Source organism: Pistacia vera, unplaced genomic scaffold (assembly GCF_008641045.1).
Source record: "Pistacia vera cultivar Batoury unplaced genomic scaffold, PisVer_v2 Contig671, whole genome shotgun sequence".
Taxonomy (NCBI): Eukaryota; Viridiplantae; Streptophyta; class Magnoliopsida; order Sapindales; family Anacardiaceae; genus Pistacia; species Pistacia vera.
The window spans coordinates 562,859-581,948 of NW_022196525.1; the positions used below are offsets into that span (position 1 = coordinate 562,859).

The window sequence follows — 19,090 nt, forward strand, 5'->3', positions numbered from 1 at the left end:
GTAATAACCGTTCAAATTACAAGAATGTTTGTTTTAATTTCAGTAACAACCGTTCAAATTAAAAGAACATCCGTTTTAATTTCAATAAGCCCGTGACACCTAGAAATGGGGTTGTTCAAAATCCCGTTCCTTGAAATATATTTTAAACGCCAATTAATATTATCAAAATTTAAACTTAAAAATTAGGATACAAAAAATTCTTTCAAACAAGTAACCGTCGTTCAAATTACAAGAATGACTATTTGAATTTCAATAACAGTCGTTCAAATTAAAAGAACGATCGTTTAAATTTCAATAAGCTCATGACAACTAGCAATGGGGTCGTTCAAAATCCCGTTCCTTGAAATATATTTTAAACACCAATAAATATTATCAAAAATTCAAATGAAAAATTATGATACATAAATTATTGGATAATGTTTTTAACATGTGCTTTACCTCGGATTTTCTAATGTTTGAAAGGATATTAATTATGCATGAAGACTTGAAATCAAATAACTATAATATTTTAAAATAATTATATTAGTCTAAATTGAAATCAAATAATTATAATATTTTAAAGCTGTGGTTGGTGGCCGTAATTAATTATTTTAATTGAAATCAAATAATTATATTATTTTAAAAGTGTGGTTGGTGGCCTTTAATTAATTATTTGAATTAGTGAGGAATGACCGAGGCCATTCTTTATTGATGAACTGGGGTTCTTATCATATGAACGGTTATTTTTCACTTGCTATATAATTCTTCCTTTGGCATTCTTTCCCATTCAACTAAAAAAAATTCTCTCAGACCTCTCTCAAAGTCGAAAGAACCCCTTCCAAAATCAAAGCCAAACAATCCACTCCAACTTCATCTTCAACTCATTTTGATCATTTGCATGACCATATTACTGGTATTCTCGTTAGTTGTTGCCAAATCTGCTACCGTTGAGAATGCGTTGGACAACTGATCAAAACATTGTCCTTCATTACTCGTGCTCCAACTATTATAACTTACACGCACCTTGGTGTGACATGTATACATGTTTTTCCTCCACTGTCTTTAAATTTATTTTTTCAGAACATGATAAATTTCATTATGAAGCAACACCACAATTGCATGTCGACATACAGTCCTAATAAACTCAAACAATCAACAATTGCAATAAACATCACAACTACCTCTATAAAAACAAACCGCAAATGGTACTCGACTACACTTTTGCCCAACCACAATATCTTCCTTCACTATAAACTCTTTATATGAATCAATCTCCTTGCAAGATTTTATTTCACAATACGGTTTAGAAGTTAGCTCATGTTAAAACTCTTTAAATTTAGTAGTGGTGTATGCATCTTGAAATTGCTTCTCCATAGGATAAGAGCTTATGCAAGGGATCCATGACTTCAAAGATCTAAAGTCAGACTCCTTATCTTTTTTGACTTTATCATGCAATGCATTTTCATATTGTTCAACAAAATGTTTTAAAGTGGTTTTTAAATTGACATACTGATCCATTTCCAACCAATACAACACAACACAACAACATACCACAAATCCAAGCAAATTCGGCCAATACAAAAATTAGAATTCAAAACACTTACTTGCAATTTTCGAACCAAGACAAGTAATAGCACTTCAAGCATAAAGGGTTGCTCCACCAACTTGAATTAATTCACCACCAAATCCCTTGCTAAGACTTGGATAAGGAATTCACACTCAAGAACACAAAAGTTCTCTCAAATGGATAAATCAGTTTTATATATTTCAAAAACTAAATGTTACAATGGAATAGTTGCCCTTATATAAACAAATACAAGGATAAACAAGTAATTGACAAATACAAGAAAATGAAATAAACTTAACTAAATATTACAAGCCATTCATTCAAAAAGCAAGGATATGCCTATTTAATGCAAAAGAGACAGAATTCCCTAATTCTAGGATCTATGTCTTTAACCACCCCATTAGTTGAAATAAGCTTACTTTCATTAGATCAAAACTTAATCAATGATCCTAATTAAGTCTACTAATAAGGGTGTAAGAATTTGGGCATTGAGAATCATGCAAATGGATCTAATAAGGGATCATGTGGATCTTCCCCTTTGGAATGAAACTTGGGTCGGATTTGACTTTTTTAACACTTGGACTTCTTTCTTGGTAGGCTTGAGCTTCCTTTGTTGTTCTCGGGCTTGAAGTGGCTTGGGCCGAAATGTTTGGATTCCCTCCCTCCTTGGAACTTTGCTTGGGCCAAATATCATCCATTGCTTTCCACATTCCACAATCCAAGTGTTTTAGGACTTGGAATGAAGTTCTTCAATTTAACCGAATTAGCAAGTGTTTTAGGACTTGCAATTCCTTATCCACTCATGTTTACAAGTGTTTTAGGATTTGTAAATGTATCATCCTCCCTGGATTGAGAAGGATTTGCCCTCAAATCCAGATCATCCTCCAAGCATGGGCTTCGATCCCCCACATTGAAGATAGTCGAGACTCCCCCATACTCACTAAGCAACTCCACCTTATAAGCATTATCATTTACCTTCTCAACAACCTCAAAAGGTCCATCTACCCTAGGAGCTAATTTACTCTTTCTCTTACTTGGAAACCTCTCATTTCTCAAGTGAATCCACACTAAATCCCCTGGTTGGAAAAGCTTAGGCTTTCTATGCTTATTTGTCTTATTCTTGATATTTTCATTTGATTTTTCAATTTGAGCTCTCACGGTTTCATGGAGTTTATTCATTTGCTTCAATTTCTCATTAGCATCCACACTTGGCTTAAGATCAAGGGGTAGGGAAGTGAGGTCAAAAGGGATAAGTGAGTTTACTCCATATAACACCTCAAATGGAGTGGGACCTGTAGTAGATTTAGGACTCCTATTGTCGGTAAATTCAGCATGTGCCAATTGCAAATCTCAATCCTTTAAATGTTTACTCACCAAACTCCTTAGGACATTGCCCAACACCTTATTCACCACTTCGGTTTGGCCATCGGTTTAAGGGTGATATGAGGTACTAAACTAATTTACCTCATAAACTTCTCCAAAAATGACTCAAAAAAATTGTATCCCTATCCAAGACAATGATTCTCGGAATGCCATGAAGTCTCACCACTTCTCTAAAGAATAATTCGGCAACTTTGGAGGCAATATGTGTGGTATGACATAGTAAGAAATGAGTCATTTTTTAGAACCTATCAACCACTACCATGATAGCATCCTTTCCCATTTGGGTCCTAGGCAATGCAACCACAAAATTCATGCTAAGGTCTTCCCAAGGGTGCTCGACTATGGGTAAAGGTAAGTATGGGTCAGCCTTGAATTGGCTTTTAGCCCTTTGACATGTCTTAGTAACCCCAAAGTGACTTGCTAACCCACCACTTTGTGCTTCTCTCATGATTAATTCTCTAAAACTACCCTTAAGGACATATAATTTTTTACCCTTGAATAAATTGAAAGATGGATGCATGAAGAATCAAGCATATCATGCTATAACAAGTATAGTCATAGTTTAAAAAAATTTCAATCAAATTGAAATAAGTAAGGTAGAACATGTTACCTTAAGTCCTTAGCAACCTTGGAGACTCTTAATTTCAAGAGAAACTAAGCAAAAGAGTATCCACACCAAGGGAAGAAGAGATTTGACCAAGAGGAAAATTTAGGGTTCTTAGAGATTTTTCTCTACACAAAAATTCATATATCATTTTCTTTATATAGGAATCCTTGTAAACAATTNTGTCACCATGAAACAACCTTTCATGTAACATTTTATATACCCCGGCCGGAGATTTCCCTTTTCCAATGTATCTTGACATTTGTCTAGGAACTTGATATCAATCTATACCAAGTCAACGGATCCCATCTTGACTATCACTTGTCCTCACACATAAACAACACATGGCCAAATCGGCTTATTAACACATGGCATGATTAGCCTCATGTTTATACACCATATGAACCATATGCGTTTATGCAGAATCCAACCGTGATATCTCAGGTCTAAGGATTAAAAATACCCTAGTACGATCTTATGATAAATCATTGACTACATTTTAAATGTCCATGTGATTCATCATAAATGGCCATATTCAATAAACAGTTCACTAACCGCGTATCCATGCTAATGCCCTAGTGATATAACTTTTATAATCACCCACACCAATACCATCACATGATATTCTACGGAGGCATTCAGCATGCCTACTATGTAATATTATTGCCCAATTAATATTACCTATGTAGGGAATACTTTGATGATTTTGATCTTCTAAAGATTTGTATCATCCGGACATTTCACATGTAATACATATATTTAAATGAAGCAATAAACCACATGTGAAATAAGAACACTTTCTTTTATTGATAAGATAAAATGTATATACAAATTATATACATTCATATATATATACAAAACATAATGCCTCGGAACCGATGACACGATTGGTTCCTAGGGCATACACTAACATAAATACCCATCATGCATAATATAATCTTCAAAACCAGGTTTTTCATATTCAGTTATGCATGTTTTCATCTCCAAATCTACCGCATAACACAACTTCATTAATTTAAAGCCTAAAACTCTAAAATCAAGTAAAGAAAGCAAGACACGCCTTCTAGAGAGTGCATCGACTACACTATTGTGTGCTCTTTGCTTGTAATTTAGCATAAATGAGAAAGATTTGATGAATTCAACCCATTCAGTATGTCTTGTACTGAGTTTGTACTATCCATTGATGAACCTCAAAGCTTAGTGGTCTGAATGGAGGACAAATTGTCTTAGTCGAAGATAGTGATTCCAATGGTCAAATGCCCTCACTATACATAAAACTCCTTATCGTATGTGCTATATTTTTTCTTTGAATCACTAAGCTTCTCACTAAAGTATGTTATTAGCCTTTTGGATTGATTCAAAACTGCCCTAATGCCAACACCACTTGCATCACACTCTACTTCAAACACTTGGTTGAAATCCGACAAGATAAGGATGAGAGTTTCACACAACTTTTTTTTAATCAAGTCAAAGGCCTTATTTGCTGCCTTAGTCCACTCAAAAGATCTCTTCTTCAAACATTTAGTTTTGGGAGCTATGATGGAACTAAAATTAGGTGCAAATCTTCATTAAAAAGAGGCTAAACCATGAAAACTCCTAACTTCCGTAATTGAACGAGGCTGAGGCTAACTATGAATGGATTCTACCTTAGATTGATCTATCTTAATGCCTTCTCCCCGAACCACATAACCTAAGAACACCAATTGCTTCATAAATAATTCATATTTTTCAAGCTTAGCATACAACATTTTCCGCCTCAACAATTCAAGCACTAAGCTAAGGTGTTCTACATGGCTATCCTCACATGTACTATATATCAATATGTCATTAAAATACACAACCACAAATTTTTCAACAAAAGGCTTGAGTACCTCATTCATTAACCTCATGAAGGTGCTTGGTGCATTGGAAAGGTTGAAGGGCATCACCACCCATTCGTACAATCCTCCCTTAGTCTTGAATGTCGTTTTTCACTCATCTCATTCTCTCATTCTAATATGATGGTAACCACTTCTTAGATCAATCTTTTAGAAGATGATTGCACCATGAAGCTCATCTAACAAATCATCCAATCAGGGTATGGGATACTTATATTGGATAGTTATTCGGTTGATGACCCGACTATCAATACACATTCGATAAGTACCATCTTCTTGGGCACAAGCAAGGCTGGAACCGAACAAGGACTCGTGCTCTCTCTCACAAATCCCATGGAAATCAACTCCTCAACTTGCCTTTGAGGCTCTTTCGATTCTTTGAGACTATACCGATATGCTGGCTTATTGGGAAGAGGGGCACCGGGATCCAAATCAATGTGGTGCTCTATCCCCCTAAATGGTGGCAAACCCCTTAATAACTCTTGAGGAAAAACATCTGCAAATTCATTCAAGAGATGATGAACTTTCGGGTGAAATTCATGTTGTTTTCTCTCTTGGTTTGTTTCGGTCTCTGTTTTAAAACCTAGACTGGACCGTCTGGTTCAATCGATTCGATCGGGAGCTGACCTTTACTCCGGTCCGAGTTAGCATAAAAATCAAGAATGTCATTAAACTCGTTTTGGATCGGCAATGGATCGGCGGAACAGTACAAAACCATCGGTCTGATCGGCTCGGGGCTTAAAACGGTTTGCTATTTTTGGGTATTTGATCCTAAAAAATTCATATTCCTAATTGCTAAACCAATTTGCAACACCATTTCATTTGAATAAAAAAACCAAATTGCATCTTCCATTTTCATCTTCTATTCTTCTTCACTTACTCTAAAATCTACAGTGTAAAGAAGAAGAAGTAAGGGGAGGGGAAGGAAGAAGAAAGAGAAGAGGAGACAAGAAAAAGAGTAGGGAAGAAGATTAGAAGAAAGAAAAGAGGAGATGAAGAGAAAGAGAAGAGGAGAGAAAAATTACAGTAGAGAGACATGAATGTGTTAGAAGAAAGAAAGAAGAAAGTGATGGGGAGTGATGGGGAGAGAGAGAGAGAAAATGTGAAAGAAGAAAGTGATGGGGAAAGAGAAAAAAGGAGAAAGATGGAAGTGATGGGAAGAGAGAAAAAAATAATTAATAATAAAATCTGTAGGGTGCATTTACTTTATTTTAAACTTGCAGGGGCTTATATGTAAATTTTAGGGATGTATTTGCTGGTTTTCAAACTTATAATAATTAATGGAATTGTTTAAAGATATGATTGTTATATACCGGTTAGGCCGACCGGTTTAATCGATTGGACCGGTCAACCAGCGAACCGCCCTTTTGACCGGGTCAACGAGCAGTCCGATTTTTAAAACAATGGTTTCGACTATAAGGAGTGCAATGAGAGGTTTGTGTTTTTGGAAAGTTTTTCCTAATTAGGTGCTATTTAGGAAAAGGGCCTTTCGGGTTGGTTCTTTATATGGTGTTTGGGAAGTTGTTTGTGGGGGGGGCTAATGGTGCAAGGGTAATGGTTTTCTTGTTGAGTTTGAATGAATAGGTGTTCTTGCGGCCATCATGGATCACCTCTTGATCATATTGTTATGGTCTTCCAAGTAAAAGATTACAAGCATCCATAGGGATGATGTCACAAAGAACTTCATCTGAATAGTTCTTGCCAATGGAGAATGATACTACTACTTGCTTGACTACTTGAATGGTGTCTCCATTGCTCAACCATTATAGCTTGTATGGATGAGAATGATCTACAATCGGCAGCCCTAATTTCTCCACAAGTGTGGTGGAGGCAACATTGGTACAACTCCCACTATGTATGATCATTAAGCAAACTTTTCCCTTGATGATGCACCTTGTATGAAACAAGGTCTCCCTTTGGTTCTCTTGGGGTTTTACTTGAGTATGCAGCAACCTCTTAAGCATAAGCATCTCTCCACTATCGACTTCCTCAATAACCTCATTCTCACTCTCATCTACTTCCTCTTTTTCACTAGAATCCCTTTGACATGCATCATCAATTTCATTAATCTCTCTAAGGGTCATAACCCTTCGGTTTTGGCAATTGGCTTGGAAGTACCCATAACCTTGACACTTGAAACACTTCTTGTTCTTCAAATCTGGCCGTGGAGTATCATTCTTCACAAAATCTATTTTCTTCTTTTGTGCTTCATTGGCTTTGTTCTTATCATAAGCCATAGGTGTCACATATGGTTTGGTATAGGAAGGTGAACCCCTTTGGTAGTTATTCTCCTTAAAGGGCTTCTTGGGGGCCAAGGACTTCATGCTCTTCAATTGTTTCTCAATCTTTGTGGATAGCTTGCAAACATCCTCAAAAGAATGGTAAGTTTGCAACTCCATCTTGTATGCAATGTTCTTACTCAAACCGCCAATAAATCTTACAATTGTATGCTCTTTCTTTTCGGGAATATCACTTTTCAATATCAACCCTTCAAACTCCCGAATATACTCTTCAACTTTTCTATCTCCTTACTTCAAATTGTGGAGTTTGAGATGAAGGTTTTGCTTGTGATTGTCGGACAAGAATATTTTCTTCAACACTCTCTTCAACTTCTCCCATGACCTAATCCTTGTTTTCCCTTTCCTTTCTCTCTTGTTTTTTGTATTTTCCCACCACAAGGAGGCATACTCCTTGAACTTCAATATAGCTACTTTACACTTCTTCTCATCATTGTAGTTCTTAAACTCAAATACTCGTTCAATCTCATGCAACCAATCAATGAAGTCATTTGGGTCGAGACTTCCATTGAATTCGGGTAAGTCAATCTTAATATCCCTATCATCATTAAAGTTTCTTCTCCTTCTCCTAGGTGCCTTGATTTTACTAGAGAAAATACTATTATCTTCTATCTCTTCCACCCGTGGTGGTGTTTCTATGGTGGTTCTTTGGTGATAGTGTGGCCGTTCTTCTCTGTGGGGTTGGTGTAGGGTTTCTACATGGACAGGTTTGGGTTGGGATAAATTGGCTATGTCCTTAGACATGTTAACCATCATGGTCATCATTGTATTCATTTGTTGCTTAATCTCATCAATTTCACCTTGTAACTTTAGGTTAGGAAACCCCCATAGGGGTGGAGGTACAGGTGAAGGTGAAAAGGTTGGGGTTATGTTTGCCATGAGTTTTGGGTGAATTTTAGTTATGTGAGCAATAACCTCTGATAAACAGTAACTTTTTTTAATATGGGAAAAGTGAAAAGTGGGAGGGAAAGGTCAAGTGTATAAGTTTTGGTAATTTTGGTTGAAGTGAATAGTAATCTATGAATAGTAATTATGAATAATAGGGATTAGGCTAATTAAGTGTGTTTAGGGTTTGGTTAAGGGTTAAGTTGGTTTGATTGGGAAGGAATGGGTTTAGTTGACTTTGGAGGGAATTGGTTAGGATTGGGTGAGGTGGTAATGGACTTGGTTAGAAGGGAACAAGATGTAAGGGAGTTGGTTAGGGTAATAGTGTTTGAGGAAAGAGAAAAAAAAAAGGCTCAATGACATGCAAATGAGAGGAAAACAACTCAAGCCAAAAACACTTCCAAATCCGGCAACTCCAACTCAATTTCTGACCAAACTACACAAATTCAACCCTAAAACAATTCTACTCCAGTTCACAACCTATGCTCTGATACCAAATGATCTATTTCCAACCAATACAACATACCACAAATCCAAGCAAATTCAGCCAACACAAAAATTAGAATTCAAAACACTTACTTGCAATTTTTAGACCAAGACAAGTAATAACACTTCAAGCATAAATGATTGTTCCACCAACTTAAATTAATTCACCACCAAATCCCTTGCTAAGATTTGGATAAAGAATTCACACTTAAGAGTACAAAAGTTCTCTCAAATGGATAAACCAACTTCATATATTTAAAAAAAATAATGTTACAATGGAATAGTTGCCCTTATATAGGCAAATACAAGGATAATCAAGTAATTGACAAATACAAGAAAATGAAATAAACTTAATTAAATATTATAAGTCATTCATTCAAAAAGCAAGATCATGCCTATTTAATGCAAAAGAGACATAATTCCCTAATTCTAGAATCTATGTCTTTAACCACCCCATTAGTTGAAATAAGCTTACTTCCATTAGATCAAAACTTAATCAATGATTCTAATTAAGTTTACTAATAAAGGTGTAAGAATTTGGGCCTTGAGAATCATGCAAATAGATCCAATAAGGGATCATGTGGATCTTCCCCTTTGAAATGAAACTTGGGTCAGATTGGACTTTTTCAACACTTGGACTTCTTTCTTGATGGGCTTGAGCTTCCCTTATTTTGCTTGGGCTTGGAGTGGCTTGGGCCAAAATGTTTGGATTCCCTCCCTCCTTGGAACTTGCTTGGGCCGAATATCCTCCATGGCTTTCCACATTCCACAATCCAAGTGTTTTAGGATTTAGAGTGAAATTCTTCAATTCAACCGAATTAGCAAGTGTTTTAGGATTTGCAATTCCTTGTCCACTCATGTTTACAAGTGTTTTAGGACTTGTAAACGTATCACATACCCATCAAAGATGCATGAATACTTTCATCAAGTTGAGTAGTAGACATTCATGTCCAGAAAGTATCTTTAACAAATGATAACACCCTACGTTGTCTTTCAGTATACAATCCACTTAACCATTCATTGTCCTGGATGTTATATTTATCAATGAAGCTACTCCACCGCTCTTCAAACTCATCCTTTGTTAATGAATCATAAACGACATTTTGCAAACTCAACTTAATATTTTCATATTCCCTATAGCCTCTTAACTTATCTAGTAATTTCTTCATTATATGCCACAAGTCATGTGTCAGGGAACACAATCTCGATTGAATTTTTCATTGCCTTATCTTGATCGGTGATCATTGCCTTAGGAGCACAATTCCACATACATGTAAGCCAAGGCTGAAAAAGCCATACAAATGTCTTAGTATCCTCATGAGATATTAACCCACAACCTAACAATGTTGAATGCCAATGATGATCAACACCAACAAAAACAGCAAACGACATATCATACTTATTGGTTAAATTTGTAGTGTCGAATGTCACAACATCACTGAATTCTTTAAATGCAACCCTACTTTTTGCATCCACCAATATAACATTCTTTAAACAACCCTCATCATCTAAATCCATCAGGTAGAAAAAAATTTAAATTCTCCTTTTGCATTTTTAGAAAATAATTTTGAAAGCATCTCTATCACCAAGCTGCAGTCTTCTAACTTTATCAATGTAGTTCCTACAATCTTTTTTTAGGAAAGACAAATTTTCAGCACCCCCAACTTCAACAGCCAAAGCATGGAAATTTTGTTTGGCCTAATCCTAGCCCTATCATTGACTTCAAGCTCCTTTTAACATAAGGTTGTATTGTTTGATTGTTCTTGAAATATCTACTTTTGCTAGGACTACTCAGTTCATGATTGTGTTCAAAGAAAATTGAACATATTAGCCAGTTTCCATCATTTCGTAAAGATGCACTAGTGCGAGCCTTACAATCCGTTTTTGTCATTGGGTGCAACTTAAATGCATTTCTTGAGACATTGGTGTACTTCCCACTACAAGAACAAGTCAATGTTACGTATTTCTACTCCCCATTAACTCCCCTCTTGGAAGTTCTGATCATAGTTTCAAAACCCATTTTATTCTCATAGTTTTTATAATACTGGACAACCTCATCAAATGAATCAAACATCATTCCAGGCTTAGGCTCCCATTCCTCTTCCACACTTCTCATATCTTATATTTCTTCATGATGGTTACCCTATTTTATTGACAATAAGATAGCTAGAATTAGAATATAATAACACTTGAAAGAGTTACAAGCAATACCATTGAAACATTAAACGTCATATTAAAGAATAAAAACAAAATACCAAAACCAACATTACCTCACCAACATTATAGTTCTCTACTTTTGCTTTACTGCACTTTTCCATCTTCCATTTAAATATTACCTGAAAGTGAAAAGAGCATTAGCTTAAAAGATGACTAAAATCTAAATAACATTCATTACTATATTACTCTCACTGATTAGGAATAAAGAATAGTACATTATCAATAAACATATACAAGATGAAACTCACCAGAATGTTGCTCGGCTTCCTACTGAGTACAAAGGAATGACAGCTGAGTTGATAAATTTCTCTGCTGGTCTTTCAGGTTGGATGATGCTATCTTGTTGGAAGATGTTGTCTATGGTGATTTCAAATTGAAAATAAAATGGAGAAAAGATTTTAGGGCTCAAATGAATTACAGGAATGAGATATTTTACATTTTAGAATGAATTACGGGAAAGAGAGATTTTGGATTTTCAGTTGCATTTTGAGTTTTCAATTTATGGGGAAATGAATTATTTGATACAAGGGTAATTTAGGGCGAAAAGTCAAATTCTGGATATAATCATTTTTTTTTAAGTTTCCCGTCAGCTGATGTTGTTGAGGGGTGTGGTAAGAGTTGATGTGTCAATTGCGAATTGTGCTACCATGTAGGAGTTTGTGAGATAAAGTTGTAAGAGAAGATTGTGGGTGTAACATTATTGTTAAATAAAATATTATATATTGTGATGTTGTTTATATATATTGTTTTGTATATATTTCACAATATAAAGTTAATCTTGAGCATTGATACTCTGACTATAAGTGTTTGTATAAGATGGAAATAAAGAATTGATATTCCTTTTGAATTATTTCTTGTTCATTTTACCATACGACTCTCCCTGTGCAGTTGATTAGTTAAAGATTACCTTTAACACTTAAATAGATAAATGAGATTCAATAGACTAATCTTAGTTTATATTAGTCTTCAAGGAAGAGAGAATTTGTTAAAGATAAAAGCGTGAATGCCTTTATTAGCCATGTTTTATTTGGTTTCTTAAAGACTCAATTTGTTTGTAATTAGAATAAGGGTAATATGTTGAAAGTGAAATCCCAGGATAAAAAGGTGTACATTTTTTGTTTAAAGGAAGGTTACAAGAAAATTGTTTTTCAACTTTCATTATTTTTGTAGTGCTTAATTTGTTTATCTCCTTTGTTGATGCACTAAGTATAGCTAAATATTTCTTCCTTGGCTACCTTTGTGTTTGTTCAAGAAAAGTTTTGCTATGCCTTGTTTACCTAAGCAGAATAAAATGGCTGAAAGACAAAGTCGCACTAGTAAAGGTATGGTGAAATATTGATAACTAGAAATAATTTGTCTATTTTATTTTGAGTTTAAGTTTTGAAAATTGTCTTTTCCACATTGGCTAGAAATTTCTAGTAAGTTGATACTAGAATAGTTTTAATCTTGGGGTTGTTTAGAAACTCAAGTTTAGTACATTAGCTATCTTCAAAACACTAAAGTTTATAAGTTAATTGTTTGTATCATGGCACCAAGATTATTAAAGCTATTAAAGTTTGATAAATTTGATAGAGATAAATATCTCATATGGAAGCTTTTAATCAAGGTTTTCAACTCTCATTAAATTACTATTATTAGAGGTTAAGAGGAATGATATGGGTTTTATGAAATGTAATTGTTTGTGATGGCTTGTGTTTTCTCTTAATAAAGTTGTACTCATTGTTTATAGATGAGTGTTTAAAGCTAAAGGGATTAAAAGCATATTAAAATGCTTTAATGCTAAGTTACTAGCTATGAGCTTCACATAAAGGTGTATATATTTCATAGAAAAGTCATTTCTCTTATGTATTCTAATGTCTTTTTGAAAAGATTTTTATACCACTAGTTTTGGACCTTAAACTTCATATTTTATGTTCACATGTATTTTAATGTCTATGGGAGGAAATTTAATTTTCTTTTGGGTGACCATATTGGATAGATTTTCTTTAATCTAGATATAGATAATTGAATGGTATTAAAGAAACTTATGAAATATTTATTAAAGACTATATTTTATGCTCACATATGGTAAATCTAATATCTCAAGAGGTAATTAGATATGGTGAGCTAGTCATACCAAATGCCTCAATATTAAATAAGTTTTGGTATATGTTTTATAATGGCTTATGGGGCTTTTTGGATAAATTCTTGAGGTGCTATATATATATATTATGTCCTCATTGATTACTACATACATGTTGATAGCTTGTGTTTTGAATTCTTGAAGCACTTACTTAGTGGGAATTTTCTTTAGTTTATTACATGATATCATTTGGATTTGTAATAAACTAGATATCATATTTGTATTTGTGGATCCATGACATTATAAGAAATGATATGATATTGTTATTCTGTGCACGAAAAACATTTTACATTGTGACATGCTGAACTGAAGTTGGATGACCTCATTGTTTATATGAGTTGTTTGCTTATTTTCTTGTATGGAAATGTTCTATTGTCACTTCGGATGCATATGGTTTGATTTCCATGATGAGTGATTGTGAAAGTTTGATATGGTTCTTGTAGAGTACATAAGTACTAATTTTATGTTGGCTGATCCCCTAACTAAAGGACTAAGACTTGTTGTTTTTTTAACTTCATGTAAGAACATGAGCGTTTTGGGGTCTTTTGATATTTTGAGTTGGTGGGAGTTTGAGATATATTTTTTGTTGACTTTATGTCATTTTATTTTGATCATGATCATTGGTTCTTATATATTTGTATATACATATACATATACATATACATATGCAAATATGGATGGTGAAATACAACATTGTGTCTCAGAATAAGGTTTCTCTTGAGAATGATAGTTGTATATTGTTGGTGAAATACAACATTGTGTTTCAAGAATAAAGTTTCTCTTGAGAATGACAATTGTATAGGGATGTTTGATGGTTGGATATCCTAAGGTTATTGGATGAAACATACATGTTTCGTTGGAAGTTGTGGGATTTCTCTAGCTTTTCTTTGAAGCATAAAGGTTATAAAGAAATCATGATGAGGACTGACAGGGAAATAACACATGTCATGATCACTTTGTTGGGTGGTTATTCCTACCACACTTCTAGATTACTTACCCATGTAATTTGATTATTAATAATTGTAATCATGGATTGATCTTATGAGATGTAAAGATTGTCTTTGTTCATTATTGATAACCATATTGATTGGATTGTTAGTCGAAGTGTTATCTTTGGACTATTTGTTTTCTTAAAATAGTGGCCACTTTAAAATACAATATATGTTTGCCTGGGAGTCAAAATTGTTTTCTTTTCTTCAAATAAAATAAAAAAAGAAAACAATTAATTTTGTCCAAGTGGGAGAATGTTATAAAATTTTCTAATTGTGGGCTAACATTAATTATGTTTTGGTTTGATAAAACCGAATAAATGCATAGTCTAATGAGATATCCTGATGGGCTTATGTGGTCATTCCAGAATTTTCCCAATACACTTCATTTTAAATAATCTGGATTGATGACAAGTGTGGGCTTGAGCCTGTAATGAGCTTTAGAGTTTATCAGGCTTTTAATGGGAGGGCCCAATATATTGAAATAAATTGACTACGTTTCTTTACTAAAACACGATTGTACGTTGAACCTCATTTGGAAGTTGTCATTCTGAAACGTTTCTAGAAAGGAAGATTAGTCACTACTTGTAGAGAATTCAAGAAATTTGGAAGTTATGGCAGAATCAGGTTTTTCTTATCTTTAAATTCGGTGTTCTATAATCAATATGCAGATCTTGGGATTAATTGTTATAATTGAGTGGAATTAATGTTAGAATTCCTACAAATACTTATGACACGAACAACTTATGGCCTGTGTTGGTGAGATAAATTAAGAATCCAGCGAAGCTTTGATAGGTTGATGCGTCCATGTTTTAAGCGTCGTCATTCTTCGAGAGTTTCTCATTTGTTGTCGATGGTGTAGCTATTGCCTGACACTCAATCAAATTACATTTTATTAAATGGATCTTCAATATGTGTTTCTTATGATATTTTTGTGAATGGGGTGTTTTTAAATTTTGTGAATGGGGGTGTATGTAATTTCAGGACTTGTTGAACTAGGCAAAAATATCATTTCACAATCTAATTGATTTGATAAACAAAATAGGGTTATGTCGCATTTTCAATAAGTGTGAGGGCTTACATATACTATCACGAATTGGATGGAAAAAAGAGAAAACAATATCACATAGTTTTCTTTAAATCAACCAAAATTTCATTTTATGGAAACATATGGATGACAACTCTTAAGTTTTGTGACTCTTTAAATAGCTACACTTTTTTATGAACAAAATTTAATATGAAAAAAAAAACCTCGAGTTATTAACATCACTTTCTCGAAATAGAAGTAAGTGTTGTTATTTAAACTCCACTTATTTCTTTTGAAGCCCCATTTAATATTTTTCATAATTTAAAATAGATATAAACCCAATGAACGAAAGTAAGATTTATCTTCCTCAAAACCTTCTCTGCTAATACAAGGACTCTCCCAATATGTACAACACAATTGATTGGTTGAACTTGCATTAAAGAATTATTGCTTATTAAACAATCATCAGTTATCTCCTATATTAATGGATCAATTTTGGTAGCTTAATCATCCTTTTTCATATAGGACATTTGTGTTTCTTAAAAATATTGATTTTGGATAAAATTGTACCATAGAAGAGAAAACAAATAAGTTTGAAAGACAACTAGTAAAAGGGTATTTTTGTTAAAATAAGAATTATTAAACGAATGAAATTCTTAAGAAATTTACAAATATATTTAGTGAGCTTAGAAATATATTTAACTTTTAGTAAAGATATCACATGGAACTTAAACAGCACTCATTAAAGAATCCAACAGTATTATTAAGACCCGAAAACAATACTTCCTTTCTTTCCCTTTTATTGGGTCAACCCCCGAAGATCCTCCTCTTCCAGTGTATAAACCTCTTGACGGCTAAATTAACCACACACAACATGTAGTCTCAGGGTGATTGCATTTAATTGCGAATGAACATTTGTTTTAGCACAGAAAAAGAAGTTAAAAGCAGAGCGCTGAAACCAACTACAACAGTCACAAGCTTATGGGAGATAATGAGATGATGATCACTCCCATCTGAAAAATAAAAGATTTTAATCCAATTAAATCCTTAAACCATGATCCAAAAATCTATATGAAGGAACAATGTTATCATTACTGTAGATGAACCCTAATATACAGCGTAATACTATGTTGTGAACGTAACTTCAATACCATTAAAACAGGCAAGTCGATAACCATTCATGGAAACTGATATAGAGCTGCAAAAACTGTGCACAGACCAATGGCTATTGAACACCAAAAGAACAAAAAATGATGCACGTAATCAATCACTGTGACATTCATGCACAAGCTCTATACACAAGCTAAGAACATGACTAAAACATAATTGCCATTCTTACAAAGCCACTCCAAAAGATTTAGGAGCATATTTATCACATTTTGTATTGCGGAAGATGGTTTTAGAGATGAGAACGGGAACACTGATAACTAGTCATAATTTCTTGATCCAACATGTAAAGAATAGTCACTCTCTTAACAATGATAAATAACCATAACAATTGCTTGCTCGTGATGAAGCTTGAATGCTTTTGAACGAGCACTTGATAATGAATTTGCTACATGTTTACTGGGCATCAGAACTTTATACTAAAGAGAACTTTGTGTCTGAAGAGGGAAGATTTACAGAGATAAGAGAATGTGACAGGTGAGGGAAAAACTAAACTAGGGCATCCCATCTTTTAACTAGAAAGAAGCCATTATTTAATCTACCCTGGTATACCAGATAGGTGATGATGACAAATACCAAACCTATTTGATCTAAACTGAAAACTTATTCTCAAGCATAACCATAAGAAGACTAATAAAGACTGCATGAAAACTCAGATAACATATGAATATTCATACATTACTAGTAAGGCAACCAAGCAATACTATTCAAGTCTTATTAACAAGGTGACCAAGCAATACTATTCTTGTCTTACTAACAAGGTGACCAAACAATACTATTCGAGTCTTACTAACAAGGTGACCAAGCAATACTATTCTGTCTTACAAATAAGGTAAGGCAATCAAGCAATACTATTTATGTATTACTAATAAGACCACCAAACAACATATCATCATAAAATGACATTTTGACAAAGTTCTGAACGACTTTCAAATTAAGCTCTCCAATTAAACATCATGTATAGAGAACAATACCTCAATCCTAAGGTACTAGGGTACTGATTCCAATAGGCAATGCCACTGAAAAAGATATTAAATGCAATGATCCACAAACAAATCAAGAAGTATTAACTGAAGTCTTTTTTTCAACTTGAGTACATGCACAAAGATTTTCTTTCTATGATCCACAGGTGAGACAAAGGGTAAATTCATCTGATAAGATTCCAAACTAACATCACAGACATAAGATTCCAAACTAACATCACAGACATAAGATTCCAAACTAACATCACAGACAATCAAATAACATTTATCTCCAGCAGATTAAAGTGAAAATTTTCTTTGAAGCATTGAAAAGCCACATAAAGCATCCTTCATCCATTCACAAATTTGCTTCAACTAGATCCAATTTACAGTAGCATTCTCAGAAAAATCTAGGATACTAATACTTCCTAAAACAAACATAAAATTTATAATACTTTCAAGGTTATGAAAGGAGATCGTTCAACAATAATCTCAATCACTCAAAATTTAACACCCACCAAATCAAAACTCTAGATTATATCTTTATACTAGGCAGAAAGGAGAAATTCTACCAAAATTAAACGAAGCTTAGGTAAATAAACCATCCAAAATTCAGGAATTAATATGGAGAAGTGGAGAACGGGAGAACCTTTAGAAGCAAATGCTCCAATATCCAGTATTAAACATAGTACGAAACAATGACAAAACCCTAAAACACGAAACCATAAAACACAAAATCCATGATAATACTACTTATAATAATATTAAAAAAGAGCGAAACAACCTAATCAATCACCACCAGCCTTCTGGTAAACATAAGTGAGCCCGCACTTTCCACAGTAGTGCCTGTCAAAGTGGTTAGCCATGAAGGTCCCAGCCCCACACTCGGCGTTCGGACACTCCTTCCTCAGCCTCTGAACCTTTCCAGAGTCATCCACCTTATAGAACTGCAAAACCGCGAGCTTAACCTTCTTCTTCTTATGCTTGATCTTCTTTGGTTTCGTGTAGGTCTTCTTCTTTCTCTTCTTGGCGCCTCCACGCAGGCGGAGGACCAGGTGGAGAGTCGACTCTTTCTGGATGTTGTAGTCGGCTAGGGTACGGCCGTCTTCGAGCTGCTTGCCGGCGAAGATGAGCCGCTGTTGGTCCGGAGGGATGCCTTCCTTGTCCTGGATCTTGGCCTTCACATTGTCAATGGTGTCGGAGGACTCAACCTCGAGGGTTATGGTCTTGCCGGTTAGGGTTTTGACGAAGATCTGCATGGCTGCAGACGAAGGTTGAGACGGCTACTCTGAATGTAAAAAAAAAAAAAAAGAGAAGAACTGATACGAGAAAAAGAGAAGAAAATGTAAATGAAAGGGAGGAGAAAGTAACCACTAACCAAGAAAGAGAAGAAGAGGAGAAGCGATGGGACTTGGGAGAAAAAGAAAAAAAAAAAAATTAGGATTTTCTTCATATTTTATATTATTTTATTTGAAGATTTTTTAATCAATATTAAATTATTAAGTTATCCCTTACTCTAACTTTAATA

The 19,090-nt window shown here is 34.3% G+C and overlaps 1 protein-coding gene across 1 annotated transcript; it reads right to left on the reverse strand.

Moving 5' to 3' along the window:
- Nucleotides 1-18,209: 18,209 nt before the first annotated feature.
- LOC116112956 (ubiquitin-40S ribosomal protein S27a) lies at nt 18,210-18,850 on the reverse strand. The gene has a single exon (XM_031399079.1). The coding sequence runs from the start codon at nt 18,819-18,821 to the stop codon at nt 18,351-18,353; it is 471 nt and encodes a 156-aa protein (XP_031254939.1). The 5' UTR covers nt 18,822-18,850; the 3' UTR covers nt 18,210-18,350.
- Between the last annotated feature and the right edge of the window lie 240 nt (nt 18,851-19,090).